At 30.8% G+C, this 20369-nt stretch overlaps 1 protein-coding gene across 29 annotated transcripts in view; it reads right to left on the reverse strand.

Moving 5' to 3' along the window:
* Positions 1-20369, reverse strand: part of LOC124362986 (proteoglycan 4-like) — a 121278-nt gene that overhangs the window by 38581 nt on the left and 62328 nt on the right. For all 29 annotated transcript variants that reach the window (XM_046817939.1, XM_046817940.1, XM_046817957.1 and 26 more), the window contains 14 exons: positions 19615-19665; positions 18631-18681; positions 16642-16677; positions 14549-14617; positions 11902-11949; positions 10551-10619; positions 8188-8238; positions 5762-5812; positions 5392-5424; positions 4300-4356; positions 2756-2803; positions 1870-1905; positions 879-929; positions 107-142 (listed from right to left, as the gene is read on the reverse strand). In XM_046817939.1, the coding sequence (XP_046673895.1) occupies positions 107-142; positions 879-929; positions 1870-1905; positions 2756-2803; positions 4300-4356; positions 5392-5424; positions 5762-5812; positions 8188-8238; positions 10551-10619; positions 11902-11949; positions 14549-14617; positions 16642-16677; positions 18631-18681; positions 19615-19665 (687 nt within the window). The remainder of the gene's footprint in view (positions 1-106; positions 143-878; positions 930-1869; positions 1906-2755; positions 2804-4299; positions 4357-5391; positions 5425-5761; positions 5813-8187; positions 8239-10550; positions 10620-11901; positions 11950-14548; positions 14618-16641; positions 16678-18630; positions 18682-19614; positions 19666-20369) is intronic.

Here is a 20369-nt window from a genome sequence, read left to right on the forward strand (position 1 = left end):
AACCACTATTACGGCCCTGGCTATGCCAATGAGCCTACAATGATATTAACTTAACTGTTATTTATTTTTGTAGTACAAAATAAAACAGCAAATACAATATAGTTACCGCTGCCCAGCCTGGTAGTTTCGGGATTCTTGACGTCTGTGAAACATAAAAAACAAACTGTAATTTAGGTTTTTCATAACGATTAGATAAATAACGTAGTGTTAACTGGCTATATAATAACTTTTTTCTACTCAGGCTGTATGAAAATTATATTAATTTATCCTTGTAAATAATGAAAAGTATTCTATTTGTTAAAACAATAAATTACCATTTTTCCAGGCGTAAATATTCTTCTTCCGTTTCAGTTATTACATTTTTTAAACATTATGGACAATATACAAATGACAAATAAATGGAAATCTATAAAACTCTAAATTAACAGGAAATTAAAAGAAGTCTTATAATCTATAAATGTAAAATAAAAGTAGGTGGTATCGAATGATGTTTGTTCCTTATTCAAATTAATAATTTAAATCAATAAATACTGAAGAAAGATTAAAAAACAGTTACTGAACTATTATATGCTTCAACCAATCAACTGGTCGAATATACGGAGTAAAAAACGGTTCAAATTTTGTAAATGAACATTTTAAAATGACATTTTAATCCCTGGTTATTGACCTTTTTGGAAGGCAGTCACACAATTCTATAGATAATCTGTTCTATACATCTTTTCGAAGAATATAAATGTGATATTGAAGCAAGTTATACACATTTAGATAGATATATGTAACTTAAAGCAAAGTAAAAAAGACGGGGAGAAAAATAAGAGAATATTTTATATTATAAAGTACTAGTCATAAATGAATAAAGCTTAATAATAATAGCTTACAAACGACGCAGGCTCTGGTCTCCTTGGTGATCTCGGTCTCTGCTCATTTTCCTAAAAACATACCATGATTAAATCTCGAGTGAACATTTTGACTGCCTGATGGTGATACAACTGTTATTTGTGTGTCTGAGGGTTATATTTCTCTTATTTGTGTGTATGACGGTGATATAACTATTATTTGTGTGTCTGAGGGTTATATTTCTCTTATTTGTGTGTATGACGGTGATATAACTATTATTTGTGTGTCTGAGGGTTATATTTCTCTTATTTGTGTGTATGACGGTGATATAACTATTATTTGTGTTTCTGACGGTGATACAACTGTTATTTGTGTGTAAGTACTTTCTCCAACGGTATTTCTAGATAGCGTACACTAAACTGAAAATATTTGGGAAACTCCTACAAATTTCAGGTTATACACTTGAAAAATTAGATAGTTTACTAATAGGTATTCTTTGGGTGGTACATTTTTCACCCAATATCCCACTTCTGTTGCAGTTGCTAAAATATTTTGTCAATAAACTCTTGAAAGGAAAGGAATTATCTGGCTTTTATTAAATTTAAAATAATATAAAAATACTTGACACAATAAATGTAAACTTTTCTTAAAAGTTGCGATATTACAAAACGTGTTTTTTTAAAAATAATTTTTAAATTAACCCTGTCATTCCATATAAATTTCAGTATTGTCCCAATACATAGTACAATTCAAATTTTAGGTTATTTCGACAATCAGAATCTTCCATATGCTAGTCTCAAATATTTTATTTCTAAATCGTTAAAGTAAAACTCCATTTCTTGTTTGTTTGACTAAATGTTAAGAGATATTAAAAATGAGATCTCATTGGAAATAATCGGTTTTAGGCCGAACTTCCACAAATGTACTCTTTATCCAGTCGACTGTAAATACGTGTTAGGCCTGTAGTGATATTAGCCTACCTGTTATTTAGTTTAGGATTACAAAATAAAACAGATAATTCAGTATTCTTACCGCTGCCCAGCTCGGTAAGTTCAGGAGTCCCGACGTCTGTGAAAAGCAAAGACAAACATTCTAGTTTAGTTGTTCATAACAATTAGATAAATGAGCATAATACTACAAGCTACAAAATAAATATTTTCCACACAGGAACCATAACTGTATTAATGTATGCTCTTACATAATAAAAAATATATATTCCTTAAATGTAATATATTATAATATTTCCAAAGGTAAATCTCTCACCTCTGATGCAATTGATAATATTCTTGTCAATCAACTCTACGGAAATGGAAACCTATAAGTCTAAAAAATTCTCAAGAACTTAAAACAGGTCTTTTGACCTGTAAATTGAAAATAGTGGGTTACTGAAAGAAGATTACTGAACAAAGAGTACAAGAAAGGTTTTCCGAACTATTATAAATTGCAATCAATCATTTGTTGAATACACAACTTATATGTGGCTCTACTTACACAAGTGACAATTTGCACATCATCCAGGGTTCTAAGAACCTAAATTTTGTAAGTATACCCACATACAAATGGTAACCGTTTCAATGTTTTTTCTCAAGGTATATTAGTTTGATATCGGTCGAAAATATCAAGCATGTGTAATATAACGTGAATGCAATGGTTCAAATGTTGTGAATAAACATTTTAAAATAACATTTTAATATCGGATTATTGACCTTTGGAAGACAGCCACACAAGCCGTTAGATAATCAATACATATCACACACCTATTCGTAGAGTATAAATATAATGTAGTAGTAAATTATACACATTTAACTAGATTATATGCAATTTAGAAAATTTAATAAAAAGGGGAGAGAAAAGTGAGAGAGTATTTTATATTTTAAAATATTAGTCATAGGAATAACGCTTAATAATATTAGCTTACAAATGTCTCAGGCTCTGGACTCGGTGATCTAGGTCTTGCTTCACTTTCCTAAAAAAATTCCATGATCAATTTAAGAGAAACTTGTGAATTTCAGTCTTTTTATCTAGTTTTTTTTTACAGTGATGTAATATTATTAATTACACAATATACATAATAATAACATAAATAATAGTAATTATTTGTGTGCATGACGGTAATATAACTGTTATTTGCTTGTCTAATGGTAAAAAAATGTGTCAAAATAGAAAACACAAGAACAAAGAGAAAATTATTGTTTACATTTTTAATCCTTTCGATACCCTTCTATTTCGTCCTCCTCCTAAACTAACGAAGCTGAGATCTATTTCTTTCTTAGGATAAATGCTTCTATCGATTACAAGAAAATCCAAGCTTTACGCTTATTTAAAGCAAATTAGCACTCGGCTCCAGTAAAGTCCAATGATCATAAAGACCCCAGTAGAAAAACTCATCCAAATTAGTTGTTTTTTTTTTTTTTTTTTTTTTTAAGGGAGAGGCAGGAAAATGCTTTTGCGCACACAGGTGGCCAACCTGTAGTGTGGGACTCCTACTTACGTAGAATACCCATAAAAAACTCCTCTCTCTTAGGATTCTAGCCTGGAAACCGCTTTGAGTAAACTAAAGCAAAAAGTAACTCAATGTCATATCTTATAATTATAAAACATATTTCCTTCACCTATACTGTATAACGCATGATAAATAGCACAAAATGGAAAATATCCAATACCTTTTTACATACAAGCACAAAAGTTGCATTCAATATACTGTGAAAATGAAAGTTTTCAGACAATGTTTCAAAAAACGACTCCATTATGAAAATATAATTTTTCTACAAGTAAATCTCCCAATTCGGTCGTATTAAAAATATTTTTTTCAATCAACTTTACGATCAATAAACTAATGCAGAATACCTTGGAAACAATCAAATTTGATGAATATGTAGTATCAATCAATAATGGAAAGGACCTATCGGACTTGGACTGAAGATGATATTATATACCCTCACTTGAGACAATACATATGATTTTCTTTTACTATTTACATTTAAAACGTCTTGCTTTAATACTAATATTTCATGAATCCTATCATTGCTATATACATGTCAATGTTGTCTCAATACATGATACAATTTAACTTATAGGTTATTTTAACTCACTAGAATTCAAAATATCCTAAAATATAATACGTATTCCTACATAATTAAAATGGAAATCATTTTATGTTTGCTTTATTAATGTGAAGGAAAATTGACAACGGGATTTCATTAAAAATAACCGGTTTAAAAACCGAACTTCCACCAGATGTGCTGTTCATTTAGTGGACTGTAAAGATGTGTAAGACATGTAGGCCTTAATAATCAATAACTGAAAATTAATTTTATAACATTATAATGACTATTAATCTGCATTAGTTAGTTATATGTAATCGTCAAATCAACGTAGGGAGGAAAACTTAAGAATATTTTATTTTATTATATAATAGTACTTAAAGTACTACTCATGAGAATAAAAATAATATTAGCTTACAAATATCTCAGGTCCTGGAATACGAGCACATAGTTCTCTCGCTCTTGCTTCGTCTTCCTAAAAATAAATAAAAATTCCATACATAATCTGGCTGAAATTTGTGACTTTATGTCTGTTTATATACTTATCTAACAGTGATATGACTAATATTTGTGAGTTTGGCGGTTTGTTTAAGTGTCTCAAGTTACGGAAACATAATATTTGTGAGAAAATAATTATTGCTATTTTCAACCCTTTTTCTACCTTTAAATTTCGACCTCCACGAAACTGATTTGTTTTTTTTATAAGAACGCAAGTCAAGACATTACAACTTTTTGGAAATCAAAAACTTTATACTTTTTATTTTGATAAAAATAAATTCAGAAAACACGTTTTCTTGAAAGCTAACGTAGTGATTAATATAGGTTACACTTTTTTACATTAGTTTTAAGTGCTCTGTTCATACAATTAAATCCTAAGGTTTGTAAAGGTTTGCACTTTTAAGAAAATCTCAAACTAATGTAAAAATGTGGTTAAAATAATTTCCAAAAAAAACTGTTTTCACAATTAATATACTTTCAATGTATTATGAAACTAATGAAAGGGCTATCTAGAAATTAACAGAGCAACACAACAACAACAAATAAGAAGGTAACAGTTGTTGTAACACCTTTTTTTAATTTTCAGAAAATGGTTAGAAAATTGCAAAATATAGATAAGGCATGGTTTTTATTTTGGCCAATACAGTTGTCACAGAAAAGCCTCAGTTCTATATAATTTCTTTCAATTACCGTATTTAAATACTTATACAATATATAACAAACCTTGTTACGCCCTTTCTTAGCCACGTCTTCGTGTCAAAAAATACAGATTGGTAGTGTTAGCTTTGATGTTGTGTATACCAAAAAGTTTACAGACAACTATCATACGAGTAAGTAAAGCTCTTGTATGGTCATTTTTGGCAGCGAAAGAGAGATTTAATTGAAAATAACCGGTTTTAGGCTGAACTTTCAACTGATGTACTATTTATTGAGTCAACAGTAAGCTATATTAGCCTAACTGTTATTTATGAATGGACTACAAAAAATAAAATAGAAAATAAAATATAGTTACCGCAACCCAGCTCGGTAGATTCAGTCCTGTCGCCTGTGAAAGGTAAAGAAAAAGTAGCAGTTTAGGTGTTCATACCAATTAATATATGTTTTTTTTTTAAATAAATAACGTAATAAACTAACCTAATGCTACAAGCTACATAATATTTTTTCACTCATGATAGTTCCAAATTACATTATATCATACTCGTATATTATACAAACATGCTATTAAATTAAAAATTAATTCCTTCCTGAGCTATAAGACTCAAAATATTTAGGGACTGAACACCGATCTTTTTAAACAAAAAATGGCAGATAAGAATATTTTTTTATGTTTTAAAGTACTAGTCATAGGAACAAAACTTAATAATGTAATAGCTTACAAATACCTCAGGCTCTGGACTCATCTCTCCTGCGTCTTGCTCTGTGTCATCAACTTCCTAGAAATGTATTCCATCATCAATAAATATAAACGTGCTATGACTATACGTACAGATTTTATGAAATAGTTCATATTAGTAGTATCAAAACAAAAATATTTTATTTTGGCCCTTATATGATTTCATAGACTTATATAACATTACAAATGCATAGGGGAAAATATAAATACGGTTCACTGTTCGCAAAAAATAAACTGATAAAACGGATAAAGGAAGGACCCTATAGAGGGTAACGAAAGAGTTCTCGCACATATGGATGAACTGCCCATTGACCCCAAAACCGGAGTTCCTTCCTGGACCAAGAAAAGGGTTGTCCGAGATCATAGCTCTGAACATTACTAGTCCTTTTTGCGATATTGTAAGTAAAAAAACTTTATTTAATTATATAATATACACTTTTATGATATGACATGATATGATATGATATGATAATACTAGGTGTACACAAAAGAAATAAACAACTTTGTATATCAATTTACCAAAAGCTACGTGTCCAACATCGCTGCGGTTAGTATCAATAAGGTGGAAAACACGGCAAGAGTTTACCACACAGCTGACTGTTGTCAACAATGCCAACAATGTAGCAAAAGTAAGTTGTTTAAATGTTTGGGTTAACAATGGTCAATGCTCTTACATAAAAGTCTTGTTGTGTGCTGTAGTTTTAAAGAACTAGATCTGCTACCACTGCTCAACGTCGTTTTCGGACACGTTATTGTAGAGCCCCTCCAAATATTAAATCAGTCTACAATTGGCATCGAAGTTCAAGGCCACGAATGGTTTAAGAAAATGGAAGAGCTCAGGAAGACCATCGACGTGTGATGCTCAGGTTGAGTTAGTTCGTACAACTGTTGTACACATTCCGAGAATATCAACGCGGAAGGTGGGTATTTGAGCTTCAAATGTCACATTTCACGATTTGGAAGATTATGATGGAAAAAATACATATACTTACAAACTCCAGTTGTTGCAAAGACTGACTGATGGCGAACAAATTGAAACGGATTTAGTTGCGTGGTGATCTACATTAAATGCAGGAAGACGAAGGTTTCTATGAAAGACTCCTTTTTGGTGACGAATTAACGTCTCACATTAGTGGTAAAGTACACAAACATATGTAAGAATTTGGGGGACCGAAAATCCTCGAGCGTCTATTGAACATGAGACAGATTCACATAAGCTAAACGTGATTTTGTGCTATATCAAAGAAAAAAGTGTATGGTCCTTTTTATTTTCAAGAGGCAACCTTCAGAGGATTTGTTTACCTAGACATGGAGAGTGAATGGTTGATGCCTCAACTAGAGGAAGACAGTGATTACTTAGTTTGGGTACAAGTTGGTGTACCACCACACTGTCTGAACGATGTAAGAGACTGCCTTGATGAGAGTTTACCGCAGCGCTCGATTGGCTGTGCTGCTGACGACAATTTGCATCTCTTACGTTAGCCTCCACAAAGCCCGGATTTAACTCCGTGCGATTTTTGGTGGGGTTATGTGAAAGACAGAGTTTTTGTTCCTCCTTTGCCGATGAATCTCTTGGAGCTCAGACATCGCATTACTGATGCAGTACAAAGTGTTGATGAGGCCACTCCTCAAAAAGTTTGGTCAACATTTTATTTTAGAATCGATGTCTGCAAAGTAAGCCGAGATTTCACAGATTGAGCACTTGTATTATATAGGAAAACACCTGACGTTTTTATCTTTTTAATCGTGTATGTTACTCTTTCTAAGTTAGTAAAACTTCGCTGTAATTTTAAACAAAGTTGTTTACTTCTTTTGTGTACACCCCGTACTAATTTAATTTAATTTTTACTTTATATTACTGTCCCGATTCGTTCGGTTGTAACTCATCAAAGTATGTTACGGTGACTCTTTTTCACCCAATGGGTCTTATAGAACATGTGGTAATAGTTGTCAAATAGTAAAATAAGTAAAATATTACTTTACAAAATATATTTTAAAGTCACCAATATCTATATTCATTCCATTTTAAAAGAAGTATGTAAATTTAATGAATTGTTTTGCTGCATTTTTAGAGAGTGAGTTATTTTGATTTGAACCTAACAAGATGCATGTCTCTAGGTTCCTTTCTATCAAGAATATTGCACAAACACACAAACAGATGGATGGACTGCTCTTTGACCTTTTGGCCACCAAATTAATACACTTCTTCCGTGAACCAAAACAAATATGTGCACAAAGTTTCAAGTATGCAGGACTTTTCATAAGGAATTATTACACAAACGGACAAGAACTCGATTTTAAGAAGGACCTCTCGGTTCAATAATGATTTTTAATTATCCTGTACAGTGTGTAAGATTACTAATGAAATGAAACTAACCAAAAATGAAATACAGTGATTGTAAAGATTACACTTACCACAGTAAAATCTGAATGCGCCCATTTTGGCGCAGACGTCATGGCGGTGGGCTAAACAGGGAGAAATAAAAGCAATAGTCACTAATTATAGTCACGCAATAATAATACTAACTGAATACACAACATTATAAATACTGAAATCTATGTAAGGAACAATTAGACATCTCAAGGATTAATTAACATCAAAGAGCCCTCTTAACCACCTTTAATGTCTCCGCATTTCAAATTACAAGTCTGCATAGACACAGGACAAAGCTACAGTTTATATAATCAGGAATGACCCTTCACTTCATGAGTAGTCTATAGAATATCATAAATGCATAGCATGTCTAGCAGTACATTACTTTAGCGTTTTGTTAGATTTATGAACAAGAAGTCACATACAATAATACGATTTGAACAACTGGGATAAAACGTGAGGACTTTTTCAATTGCAATACTAAATATTCTTAATAATATAACTATTTACAAAAAGGGCCTTCACTATAAAGCAATCTGTGCCGTTTTTATAGAGTTTATATAGGAGTAAAGGTCAGATTCCGTTATATGCCCCCAACGCTTAAACTTTTTTCAATGAACTTAGAACGTTATAAAATGATGTAGTTGAGTAACAGAACTAAACATTATGCCCCCAACGCTAATTTTTCATTTACGGATGATTATAATGAATTACAATTGGTTACTAGCTAAGAAAAAAAGGTACTTACGTATTATATCGACCACACCCCTACATTTCTCCAAACACAAAAATTCAACAAAAACAAACATTACCAAACAAAAACTAAACTCTTTATTGAAAAAAACACACAAAACTTGTTTCTATTCTTGATCACACTCCTCCACCCAAAATGCGAGTGCCTCCGGCCATCAATGATGTCAACGAAACAAAAATATCCCTCGAGACAGTATACCTATCAGTAAAATATCAAATTCTAGAGGGGCTGATCAGAAATATAAATTGAATTGTAATGGAAAGGCAATTATGTACCGTGTAAAAAACTTAAATAATCATGTGAGATGCCGAGCGGCCTGCCGTAATCGGGATTCTCGAGAAAGATAAGATAACAGCGACAACAATACCGACCGCAATACCTGAAAATGCTTGTTGATTGATGGAATGTTAGTTCTGTTACTCAACCACGTCGTTTTATAAAGTTCATTGAAATAAGTTTAAGCGTTGGGGGCATATAACGGAATCTGACCTAGGAGTAAAAAGTTACTGTTTTCAGAAAATCCCTTCTGTTTTACTCTTTGTTAGACAACAAGGTAGGAGTAAGTCACGGTACGTGTCACGTGACAGGCTACGCTGAGGATGTATATACGCAAACATTTCAAGTATATAGCTCATTTCATTATGTTACATGTGTTACTATGTCATATTGTTACAATGTCATAGACTGTCCTCAGTTTGCTTAGAAGTTTCTGGAGGATAAATATTATTTTCCCGTCTCTACGACACCTTAACAATAGTATCGCACAGACACAAATTTAATCTGCGATTTTCTTGCTGCCACCAACTTTACCCGTGATTCCAGTTTAAAATAGTTGCTAACGTCTAATCGATGTTGCTCATGTATAAATGAAGCTTCATGCATAATTTCAAGTCTATTGGTTAATTCGTTCTAAAGATATCGTGCGGACAGACAGGCAGACAAAAATAAATTAAATATTTGCAACTGCCAGAGTATTCGCTAACGCTCAGCCAGTAATAATTGACTCGTGCATGGTTTCTGTGAGTCAAAATAAAAATTGTCTATAATTACACACACATTAGAGTTCGATATTCTATCTTGGTGTGAGGAACTATTAAAAATCATTCGTTAACAATATTCTATTCGAACAAATTTGGCTCCATTTGCTAATTAATTTACATTTATATTTTTTATTAAATGTTTTATATATTAGTATTATAGCAATATAATATATTATTTAAATTCATATCCTGATGGCGGTTTTCTACTAAAATATAACACTTTTTCCTCTATTATTTATTATATTATATTATATTTCTATTTTTATATAATATTTATTATAATATATATTATATTATATTTCCTCTAAATATGTACTCCTCATTGTGAAATTTATAATACACACAGACATATATGGATATCTACAATAATTAGAAATAAATATATTTTGATAAACAAACTCAAAATAAATAATATAACTTGATATTACGAAAGTATTTTTATAGTGATGTTACTTACCTGCATTACCCCAACAGATTATTACCGAGGCATATAGCATTCAGTAGATATTTATAAATATACTATTTTCCTGTTACTTTAATTTTATCTAGATTGTTTTCTGTTCACTTCACTAAAAAAAGCCTGTAATAGTTGCAATATGCATGATCATACCTGATCAGAGTCATCATCGCGCGGTGGCTTCCTAGACCATGTCTTTCGTGGTTTGCATCCGACTTCGATCTATATTTGACAACATGGACAACTCATTGTATAGATTAATAAACTTTAAACTACAAAAAATCAGCACTTAATTTAATAACAAAGCAATATAATTCATGAAATATATTACGCAGTGATTGAATTACTCAAGGTGTTCAATGTAGTTTTGTAGAATAATTCACTTTACTGTCACAGACATCTTACGTGGACGAGCTGGTCGAAAGAATTCTCAAACTCATTTATAAATAGTAATCGGTTTTAAATCAATACATAGGTCACTATAAAATCTTAGATTTGATTGTATTTATGCGCGTGAAAATTATAAATGTACTAATTGATTTAGTTAATATGTTTATAATTTATATTTAGTATACACTTTTTATTGAAAATAGATTTGTATTATCAGTCAATCATCTAGTTTACAATTCTTTAGCATCCCAACATTAAAATCTACTTCAAAAGCCTACATTAAAGTTTCTACTGTGAAAATTAACCAATTTATAACGAATTCGTTCTTATAACGCATTTGTTTACTATAGTCCAATGTTAAAAGCGGAGCCTCCGATATGCGGCCGATAGGTGTCTAGATTTCTAATAATTATTGCCATGTACTTTACAAGTACAATAACTCTATGTGTAAGAAACTTAATCTGATAAACCATATATAACCACTGTATAGGTTTGGTACTTTAAATTTGGAGTAATTTTCTGTTTATGTCTTTTTTTGTTGTCCACATTCTGCAGAAGAGGCATCCATAGAGGACTAATTTTCGCCATTGGTGTTCGCCATATTTAATATGTGACCATTTTTGGTGCATTGATCTATACAGTGAGAGTTTATACGTGTAATGATTTTTGTCCTGTTTGTAAATTTCATTAGTGAATAAACGTGTTTGTGATTTTTGTTTGTAATGTGGTCATTATAATTTGGATAAGACAATTTAACAGAAATAGATGTTATATTTGAAAATAAACGTTACTTAAACCTAATGTAACAATAAAATACTGGTATTTGGCCAATCCTTTAAGTAAGCCTCTATATCGATATTCAATTTAAAAACTTGCCTTTTATAAGGGAACAGGGATAATACTGAAAACCTCATTCCTTCATTGGAAAGTAAATATTATTTATAACTTTTATATTTATTTCTGATTTTGATTTTAAAATATCACCGTATTTTGTTTACTCGTTAAAACAAAATTTGAATAGCTCTTGGCATCACCCCACTTGCGGTTGCGTATTTGAAAAAATGTACATAAAATCTATATAACAACAATGTTATAAATATTGTAACGTTTTTACCTGTTCTTCTTGCCGAGCCCAATCAGGCAAGGCTGCCACACCAGCTGTCTGAAAACGAACATTTGTGTATTACTAGTTGTTGTCTATGACTTCGAACGAAATTTTCTAAATCGAAGGGCGACATATTTTTAGCCTAAATTATGTAATACATAATATAAATCCCTGTAATGTTTTTTAAACAGAAGTAAGGTACAAATCTAATAATTTCAATTAGTGACCATGGTTTACACATTTAACAGACAATACAATTTTGATAATTTATTACTATAGGATTTCCACGTTTAAGATCATGCACTGCTAGTTAAAATAAATGACATAAATTAATAAAGTAATATAAATATATATATATATATATATATATATATATATATTGTTCAGTACTTATTTCTTAATTAACGGCTGGTGTTGTTACTGGCCCGTACTGGCTCCAACCCCTTCAAGATAAGAAGACGCGGCTCAATTACTCTCTCCGCAGGCGGCGTACTGGACACACGCTGCTGCCCGCACTCCACCCCAATACATGAACAGTTTTCACGTTTATACAGCTCTATTTTGTTTTTATGTATTTCAAGTCAATATAGTTACTTTATTTACCCTCTCGGAGTGAATCATTCCCCTTGTTGTCCACCGCTCTCCATCTACAAGACCTACACAAGACTTCTGGTGATCCTGGACTCCCCGCTGCCCTGGCCGAGGACCTCGACGACCCCGTTCTACGAGGCTCCCCCAAGGTACATCACCAGTCGTTTTTATTTCGGCTATACCGCGGTTACGGCTCTTCCTCAAAGACCGTATATATATATATATATATATATATATCCTGATACCCCATTTTCTAAGTGGGGTATCAGAGTAGGCAAAATCATCAGTGAGATTAGAAATTTAATTTATTTTAACTAGCAGTGCACGATCTTAAATGTAATGAGTAATATAAATATATAAAAATAAATAAGTAATACACACACACACACACACACACACACACACACACACACACACACACAAGTCTAGAAAACATAATTCGCCCAAAAACGTCACTGTAGTAGGCTGTTTAAATTCATTTCCAGTCTAAAATATGTGTCTTAAGTTGAGTTTGCCTTGTTGCCTTAAACATGAAATATATTTATAGTTATCTTTCATAGGCTATACACTTGTATGAGCAATTATATTTCCGACGTCATTATTGAGTTTGCCTTATTTTCCCGATCAAGTATATAATTATAGCCATGGTAGTTTGCTCCGGTCTTAGTATTTTTTGTTTCATATTCCATTTTTTCTTGTTTCCCGATTAAGAAAAAATATATATATATATATATATATATATATACAAACACAGCCTATTTACTCTGTGCTCAATGTTGAAATAAGAAACGGCTTTACTATCAAGATTACTCTATAAGTTCATACTTTACACGTAGGCGAATTGAAAATAGTACTTAAAACTTCATTCATTCATCATTTGGGTCTTTAAACAGAAGATTTGATTACATTTAGCAGTTTCCTTATGTTACGATAAATGAATATCTAATGTCTCCAGACTAATTTGTAGCAAGTTTTCAAAATAATAACAACGAACAAAATATTAGCCATCAATTAAACGACATTTGTAGCTCGATTGGTATATTTTAAGAGAGGAATTGCACTCTGTAAAACGTTGTTGCATTATCACTCCGTTATAATGTGTTGTAAGATTTCTTCAGATTTTGAATCTTATACTTTTATTCAATTTAAAGAAATATTTACTCTTCTTTGCTCACAAACAGGTAGATGGTACATTAAATAAGACATGACTATATTTTATATGCAATTTTTTTATATATTTGAAACTAAAACATAGCATGGAGAGGTTTGATAGAATACTTCATGGACACTATATACCTTGCAGTTATAATTACATTAAAATTTAAAATTCAATGCTTAGCGAAAATACTTCTATATTATAATATACAGTATATTTAAGGTTTATCGGTGTTGACTGGTTTTATTGCTCAGATAGTATGCATGTCATCATCTGTATTATTTAGAAAAACATCAGCTGTTTGAACAGTTTTGGGTCGGATGATCAATAATTTTATCAAACGTGTTTCCTTACCGTTTTAAAGCTAACTGATAATTTCTTAAGTAAAATTCGGAATAACTATAAAAAACCATATTACAAAATTCATGCTAGTTCATAATTTACTTTAGAAACATGGCTGTTTTTAAAATATAATGCAACGTTGGGACATATCACACAAAATACTACAAAGTGTGTATCCAACCTACTGTGTGAATTTATTTGTAAATCAATAATATGAGTAAGAATATGATAAGAATAGATATTTTTATTAGCTATAATTTTTTCTTTACTTTTTTACTAAAACAAATGTTTGAAAGAGTATTAATCGGAAATATTATTCCATCGACATTACATATTACAGTTTCTTTCAAGTTAAACTTGCGTATTTAGTGTTGGCTTTAGTAGCCTACTACAAAAATTAGTTGTTTAGTAAAAAACGTATGGTTTTATCTGTGCAAGCGTTTTGGTTTTCTCTAAAGCGAGAAACGCAGTGCTGACAGAGTGAATTGATCAATTGTAGACTCTATCTGTGTTTCACACGAATACTATATTCAAATGTTCTGTCTACTGATCAATCAATGATCTTACCGTTGGAGATTCCTTGAACGGTTCTCCTTGCGGTCTGTCCCAAGCTCTACGTGGTAAACACCCAGGGTGCTGTTGGCGAGAAAAAATATCAGCGTAAGTAATATTTCGACATAATGTCGTTTTCAAAAAGGATATAAAATATAGAGTTTACAAACAAGTAATCAAAGTAAACACATCAATTTTTAGTATCAGATGAATTGTTCTAATCTAAATTATAATTATATTTGTACTGTAATTTTAAAACTCCTCATAAGAAATTTTGGGAAGTGACCTTAAATATTAAAACAAAACTTATAAAAAATGTCTTCTACTTAAATTAGATTGAAACAAATAATTTTGATGCTGTTAATTTTCAATTATACATTTAGTACAAGTATATAGGTTGTAAATCTTTGTTTCTCATAATTTTGATCATTTTAAACAGATCTCTTAAACGTATCTCTTAAACAGATCATTTTAAACGTATCTCTTATGAAAACAAAAGATAACTTTGAAATAGTGTAATCATTACATTTTATATTTTGTTCGGATAAAATTGGTATATAAAGGATTGTAGAGCTATTACTACTAAACACACTAAAACCTTTAAGGCATCAAGGTACTTTGCTGATATGAGCGTTGCGCACAAAATTAATTTCTATACACTTTAGGTGACATTCTGTTATGGAACATGTTATCTCCGTTGAAAACTAAAAAGATGAGGTAACAAATTGCAAAATATCTAAACTATTTAAATATAGCTCTATACAGGGTGTTCTCAAACTCTCCGGTAATATTTTGGGGCCTCGTTATATGTGTAAAAATAAATAAAAAATGTTATATAAACATGGGCCAGTGCTTAGCGTAAAGTTTTTTCTGTTTGTATATGGTTCATATGTTTTACTTTAAGAAACCCAGTAAAGATAAAAATAATTAAATGTGGCACAAGTATTGCTTCTGCAGTTTTAAATAAATTGAATATTAATATTATAATATAGTATAGTATATTACATATTAAGATATTGGACGATTTAACTTTTAAAAAGTTAACAAAGTAAAACATTATGAGAGCTTTGAAGCTTTTAAAGAATAATTAAAGTTGCTAAATTTTAATAAAAATATTTTTACACCTCGATACTAAATATCAGTCAGTAAAATAATGTAAATATAAGCCTTTTAATTATTTAGTGGTCAGTTAAAGATGGTTTGAAAATGTAAATTATTGAATTTTGCCTCACATTGTTACATTTGAAAGCTTATTGTTAATAGTTTCATAATTGTTATGTTACGAAGCTTTCAGAAGTCTTGGACGATGATCTGATAATATAATCTTAAATATCCATTAATTTCAGACTGCAACATCAACAACTGATGAAACTTCATAAAAATTTATAAAACAGATCGATGTTATTAGAGAAACAGGCAATGATTGCCAAGTCTATGAGTGTGCGTGTGAAAGAGTTTGGATCAGCGAGGGTCGGCTTCCTTCAGGACTTCGGGTATTCAGGACAGTATTTTTAGTTGTTGAGTAATGTCTCTTTTTAAAAACATAATTTATATACGCACTTTTTAAAATACATACACTTTTTCTGGAAGTAAATCTACTACCTCATATTGCAGTAAATAAATTATTTCGTCAATGTACTCTACGAACAATAAACTGATAAAAAATAAATTTCTCAGTCACATTTCATGGATATAGAATCAATCAATAATGGAAAAGACGTATCAGACGTGGATTGAAGATATTATAATACACCCTCACTTGACACAATAAATTAAAACTTTTCTTAAAAGTGATGATATAAAACGTCTTATTTTTATAATACTAAATTTGTATTTAATCATTTCATTGTCTTAATACACAAATTATACAAGTTATATTTCAGGTTATTAGGACTAACCAGAATCTTACAAATCCCACATCCCGATATTTTATTCCTACATCTTTAAAGCGTTTCAAAACATCATAATATCTTTTTTTGCTCGACTGATGTTAAGAGAAACTGAGTCGGCTGTAAAGATTTGTTAGGCCTGTAGGCCTACAGCGATAATAGCCTACCTGTTATTTATTTTTGGATTACAACATAAAACAGAAGATACAATATAGTTACCGCTGCCCAGGTCGGTAGATCTTCGTCTCTCGGCGACTGTGAAAGGTAAATAAATTAGTTTCATTTTAGTTATTCGCAACAATTAGATAAATGAACATAATGCAACAAGCTACATATTTTTTTACTACACAGTATGATTTAAAATTAAATTAATTCACACTCGTACGCGATAAAAACAATCTATTCGTGAAAACAATACATTACTAAGCTATAAAATCCAAAACTCTCAGGAACTCAAAATAGGTATTTCTAAAATACAACTTTGTGTATAACTTTTGATATACTTTCTTATATACTATTTTGTATAAAATGGTAGTATGAGTTGGTAGTTGTGACTGAACTTAATGATTACCAAATGAAATAAAGATACAAGAATATTTTACTAAACTATTATAAATTTCAGTCATCAATGGTCAGTTATATAAAGTTGAAAAATATGGGGATCACATTTACAACTTTTATGTGACTCTTCTCGTAAAAATGAAAATTTTCACATAACCAATGGTCTAGATGTCCTACGTTTTAATACTATTAATGATATTTTACCTTTTCACGGAGACTGTCCCTGAGAATGTGTTCTATATAAGCAGATGTATTGCAATATAAGTATAATATAGTTTATTATAAGATAATTCACGGATCCAGTTTGGTGTAAATTGTGAAGTATTATTAAAAATAAATATGTCAATGCAAGACATAAAGACGAAGAATCAAGGATGTATACGGGGAACAAGAAGTACCCAGAAGGAAAAAATGATGAAATATTACATTTATGCATCTATCTATTATAATAGTACGGTATGATGTGTGTTAGTTATTATAATCGTCATAGACATTTTCTCTGAAGGTACAAATATGTAATTTCAGCACTTGATTGGAATGGACTCACCGGAGCTTTTCATCTTCTAGTGGTGAGAGGTCAACTGTCCACTGATGTGGAAAATAGTGTATTTACTTTATTTTCCTATTTTTTTTTCATAAAAATATTTTGTTGAATATTATGTTAGAAATAAACTTTTCCAGTAATCCACTTGTCCATATATTTAAAATAGGGAAATTCATTGTAAAAATTTAATGGCTAGATAGAAATTTATATTCTATCATATACTTCTCCTATTGATTGGACCGTTCCTCAAAATTATCTGATTTTGTTCAATGACATCCAGCACAAAAATTAGAAAGGATTTATGTCCGGTGGCCTACTGGGGAACTCAACGGTTCCCCTGGGACCGATTCAACGACTAACTGCAAATCGATGGCGGGTTTAAAAGGAAAGAAAGTTTTAAGGTAGTGTACAGTAGAAATACGTAAAAAAATCCATACAATTAATGTGGTGTAGAGTATTAACAATTAAAAATGTGAAACTTATATGACCAAACGCAAAGTTAAACCACAATAGCAGTGGTATTGTTGATGTTTTTGATAAGCCTATTGGTTTGTTCTTAAACAGCTCTCCAATTCGGGGTAAATTATACCGTCTTAGTAGGTCTTACCCGATTTGCGATCGTCATGGGCCGACCTCCTGTTAAGATAAAATATTACTAATGGAATCAAAAAGAAGGTTTTTGGGACCAATGATAATGTATAAAGTTTCATATTTGTAAGTATTGCCAAATATAAGTTATAAACATTTCCATATTTTTCACAATGTACAGTGGATTAGTACCGTACAAAAATGACATGCATGTGTAATAAAAGGTATATACAATAGCTTAAATTTTGCTGGCACATATTTTTAAGTAAGATCTCTAAGAGATTTTTATCTAAGAGTATTGACCTTCCTGGAAGGCAACTACACAAGTCGGGTGATAATCAAAATATATATCAAAGCTATTAGTAGAATATTAATTTAATGTTGTTAAAAAGTGTATACATTTAGATTGATATGACTTCGAAGATATTAATGAAAATGGGAGAGAAATGTTTAAGAGAAAAATTTACATTTTAAAATACTATTCAAGAGAATACCACTTAATAACAATAGCTTACCAACGATTGAGGCTCTGGTCTCCTTGGCGCTCTCTGTATGTCTTCAATTTCCTAAAAATGCATTCCACGGTCAATAAATATAAATGTTGCCGGGCCTGTAGATAAGCATTGAATATACATACAAATTTGAAATGCTCTCTTATAACTTTGTAACATATTTTTTGTAGTAGTTTACAAAACACAAATATTTTATTTTGCCCTTTACATAATTCTTGGACGTATATAGTATTGCAAATTCATAAAGGAAAATATTGAGTCCACTTTTTATATAAAATAAACCAATAAGAAGGATAATTAATGTAAGAATCCTATTGTAACGAATGGATGAACTGCCTTTGACCCCAAAACCGGAGTTCTATCCTGAACCAAGAGAAGGATTTTTAGAGATCATAGCCTCCTACTTTAGTATTAATTTTGCGATAATTGAAATAAAAATTAACTTAATATTAAGGTAATTCTCTTCAAAATTTTACTTTACCTAATACGTAATTTCACTTTATTTTTAATATAAATTATTGTCCTATTTCGTTCGGTTTACAACTCATCAATGTATTTTATGGTGACTCGTTTCAACGCACTAGGATTTTAGAACATGTGGTAATAATTGTCAAATATTAAAATAAATCATATAATATTATTCAACACAATACATTTGACACCAACAACACAAACATTGCAGTTCACACCATTTGAAGATCAATACATAAATTCAAGATGTTTACTTTACTAGATTTGTACAGAATAATCTAGATTGATCTGAACCAACAAGATTTAGGTCTCTAGGTCCTTTCTATCAAGAATGTCACACAGACACACAAACAGGATGGTTTGCCCTTTGACCTCTTGACCATAAATACAATACACTTTTTCTTTGAACCAAGACAAATCTATATCAATGTCAACTATCGTGTCCATTGTTTCAGATGCCTACGCAAATAAAACTAACCGCAGGTAACCTGTGGAGATTGTAGAGATGTTTCTTACCTGTCTAATACATTCTTGCGCCCAATTGGGCAGAGCCCTCATGCCGGTGGGCTAAACAGATTGAAATAAAAATAATTAATAATCATTGATTATAATAATACTAATTAATTATAAATAATGAAATCTATTTACAGGATAAATGGAACCCTCTTAACTTTCTTTTGTGTACCGTATATAAATTAAAACTCTGTATAAACACAAGACAAAAGCAACTACTAAATAATAATGACATAATAATTTTTGGTAAATTAAATTCATATTGGAATATTTGTTACTACTCAATAATGGTATTATAGGAAAATATGCCCCAAGAAACAAAAGCAATTGTTTGTATAATCAAGAATTACCCTTCAATATTTGAGTGGTTTATGGAATATTATAAATGCAAAATTCAAGCAGTTTAATACTAATCACGTCCTGTTAAATTCCTGAAATAGAAGTAATATACGAGGTAAAAAATTTAGCATCCGGACCATTTAGTCTTTGAAACTGCAATACTAAAGCTGTCATATGACAGGATTTAACTAAATTGATGTCTCCCATAAAACAATATGACAATACAACATACAACAACAATATCTATCATTTGTATTGTAGAGGGCCGAGGTCTCTATAAGAGTAAAAAGTTATTCTTTTCAGAAAATCACTTCTATCATACAATCAATTAGACAACAAGCTAAGAATACGTCACACCACGTGTCGCGTAACAGGCTTCGCTAAAGTTGCATGCAAAATTTCAAGTCTTAAACTTGAAA

This window comes from Homalodisca vitripennis, chromosome 5 (genome assembly GCF_021130785.1).
Source record: "Homalodisca vitripennis isolate AUS2020 chromosome 5, UT_GWSS_2.1, whole genome shotgun sequence".
Lineage (NCBI taxonomy): Eukaryota > Metazoa > Arthropoda > Insecta > Hemiptera > Cicadellidae > Homalodisca > Homalodisca vitripennis.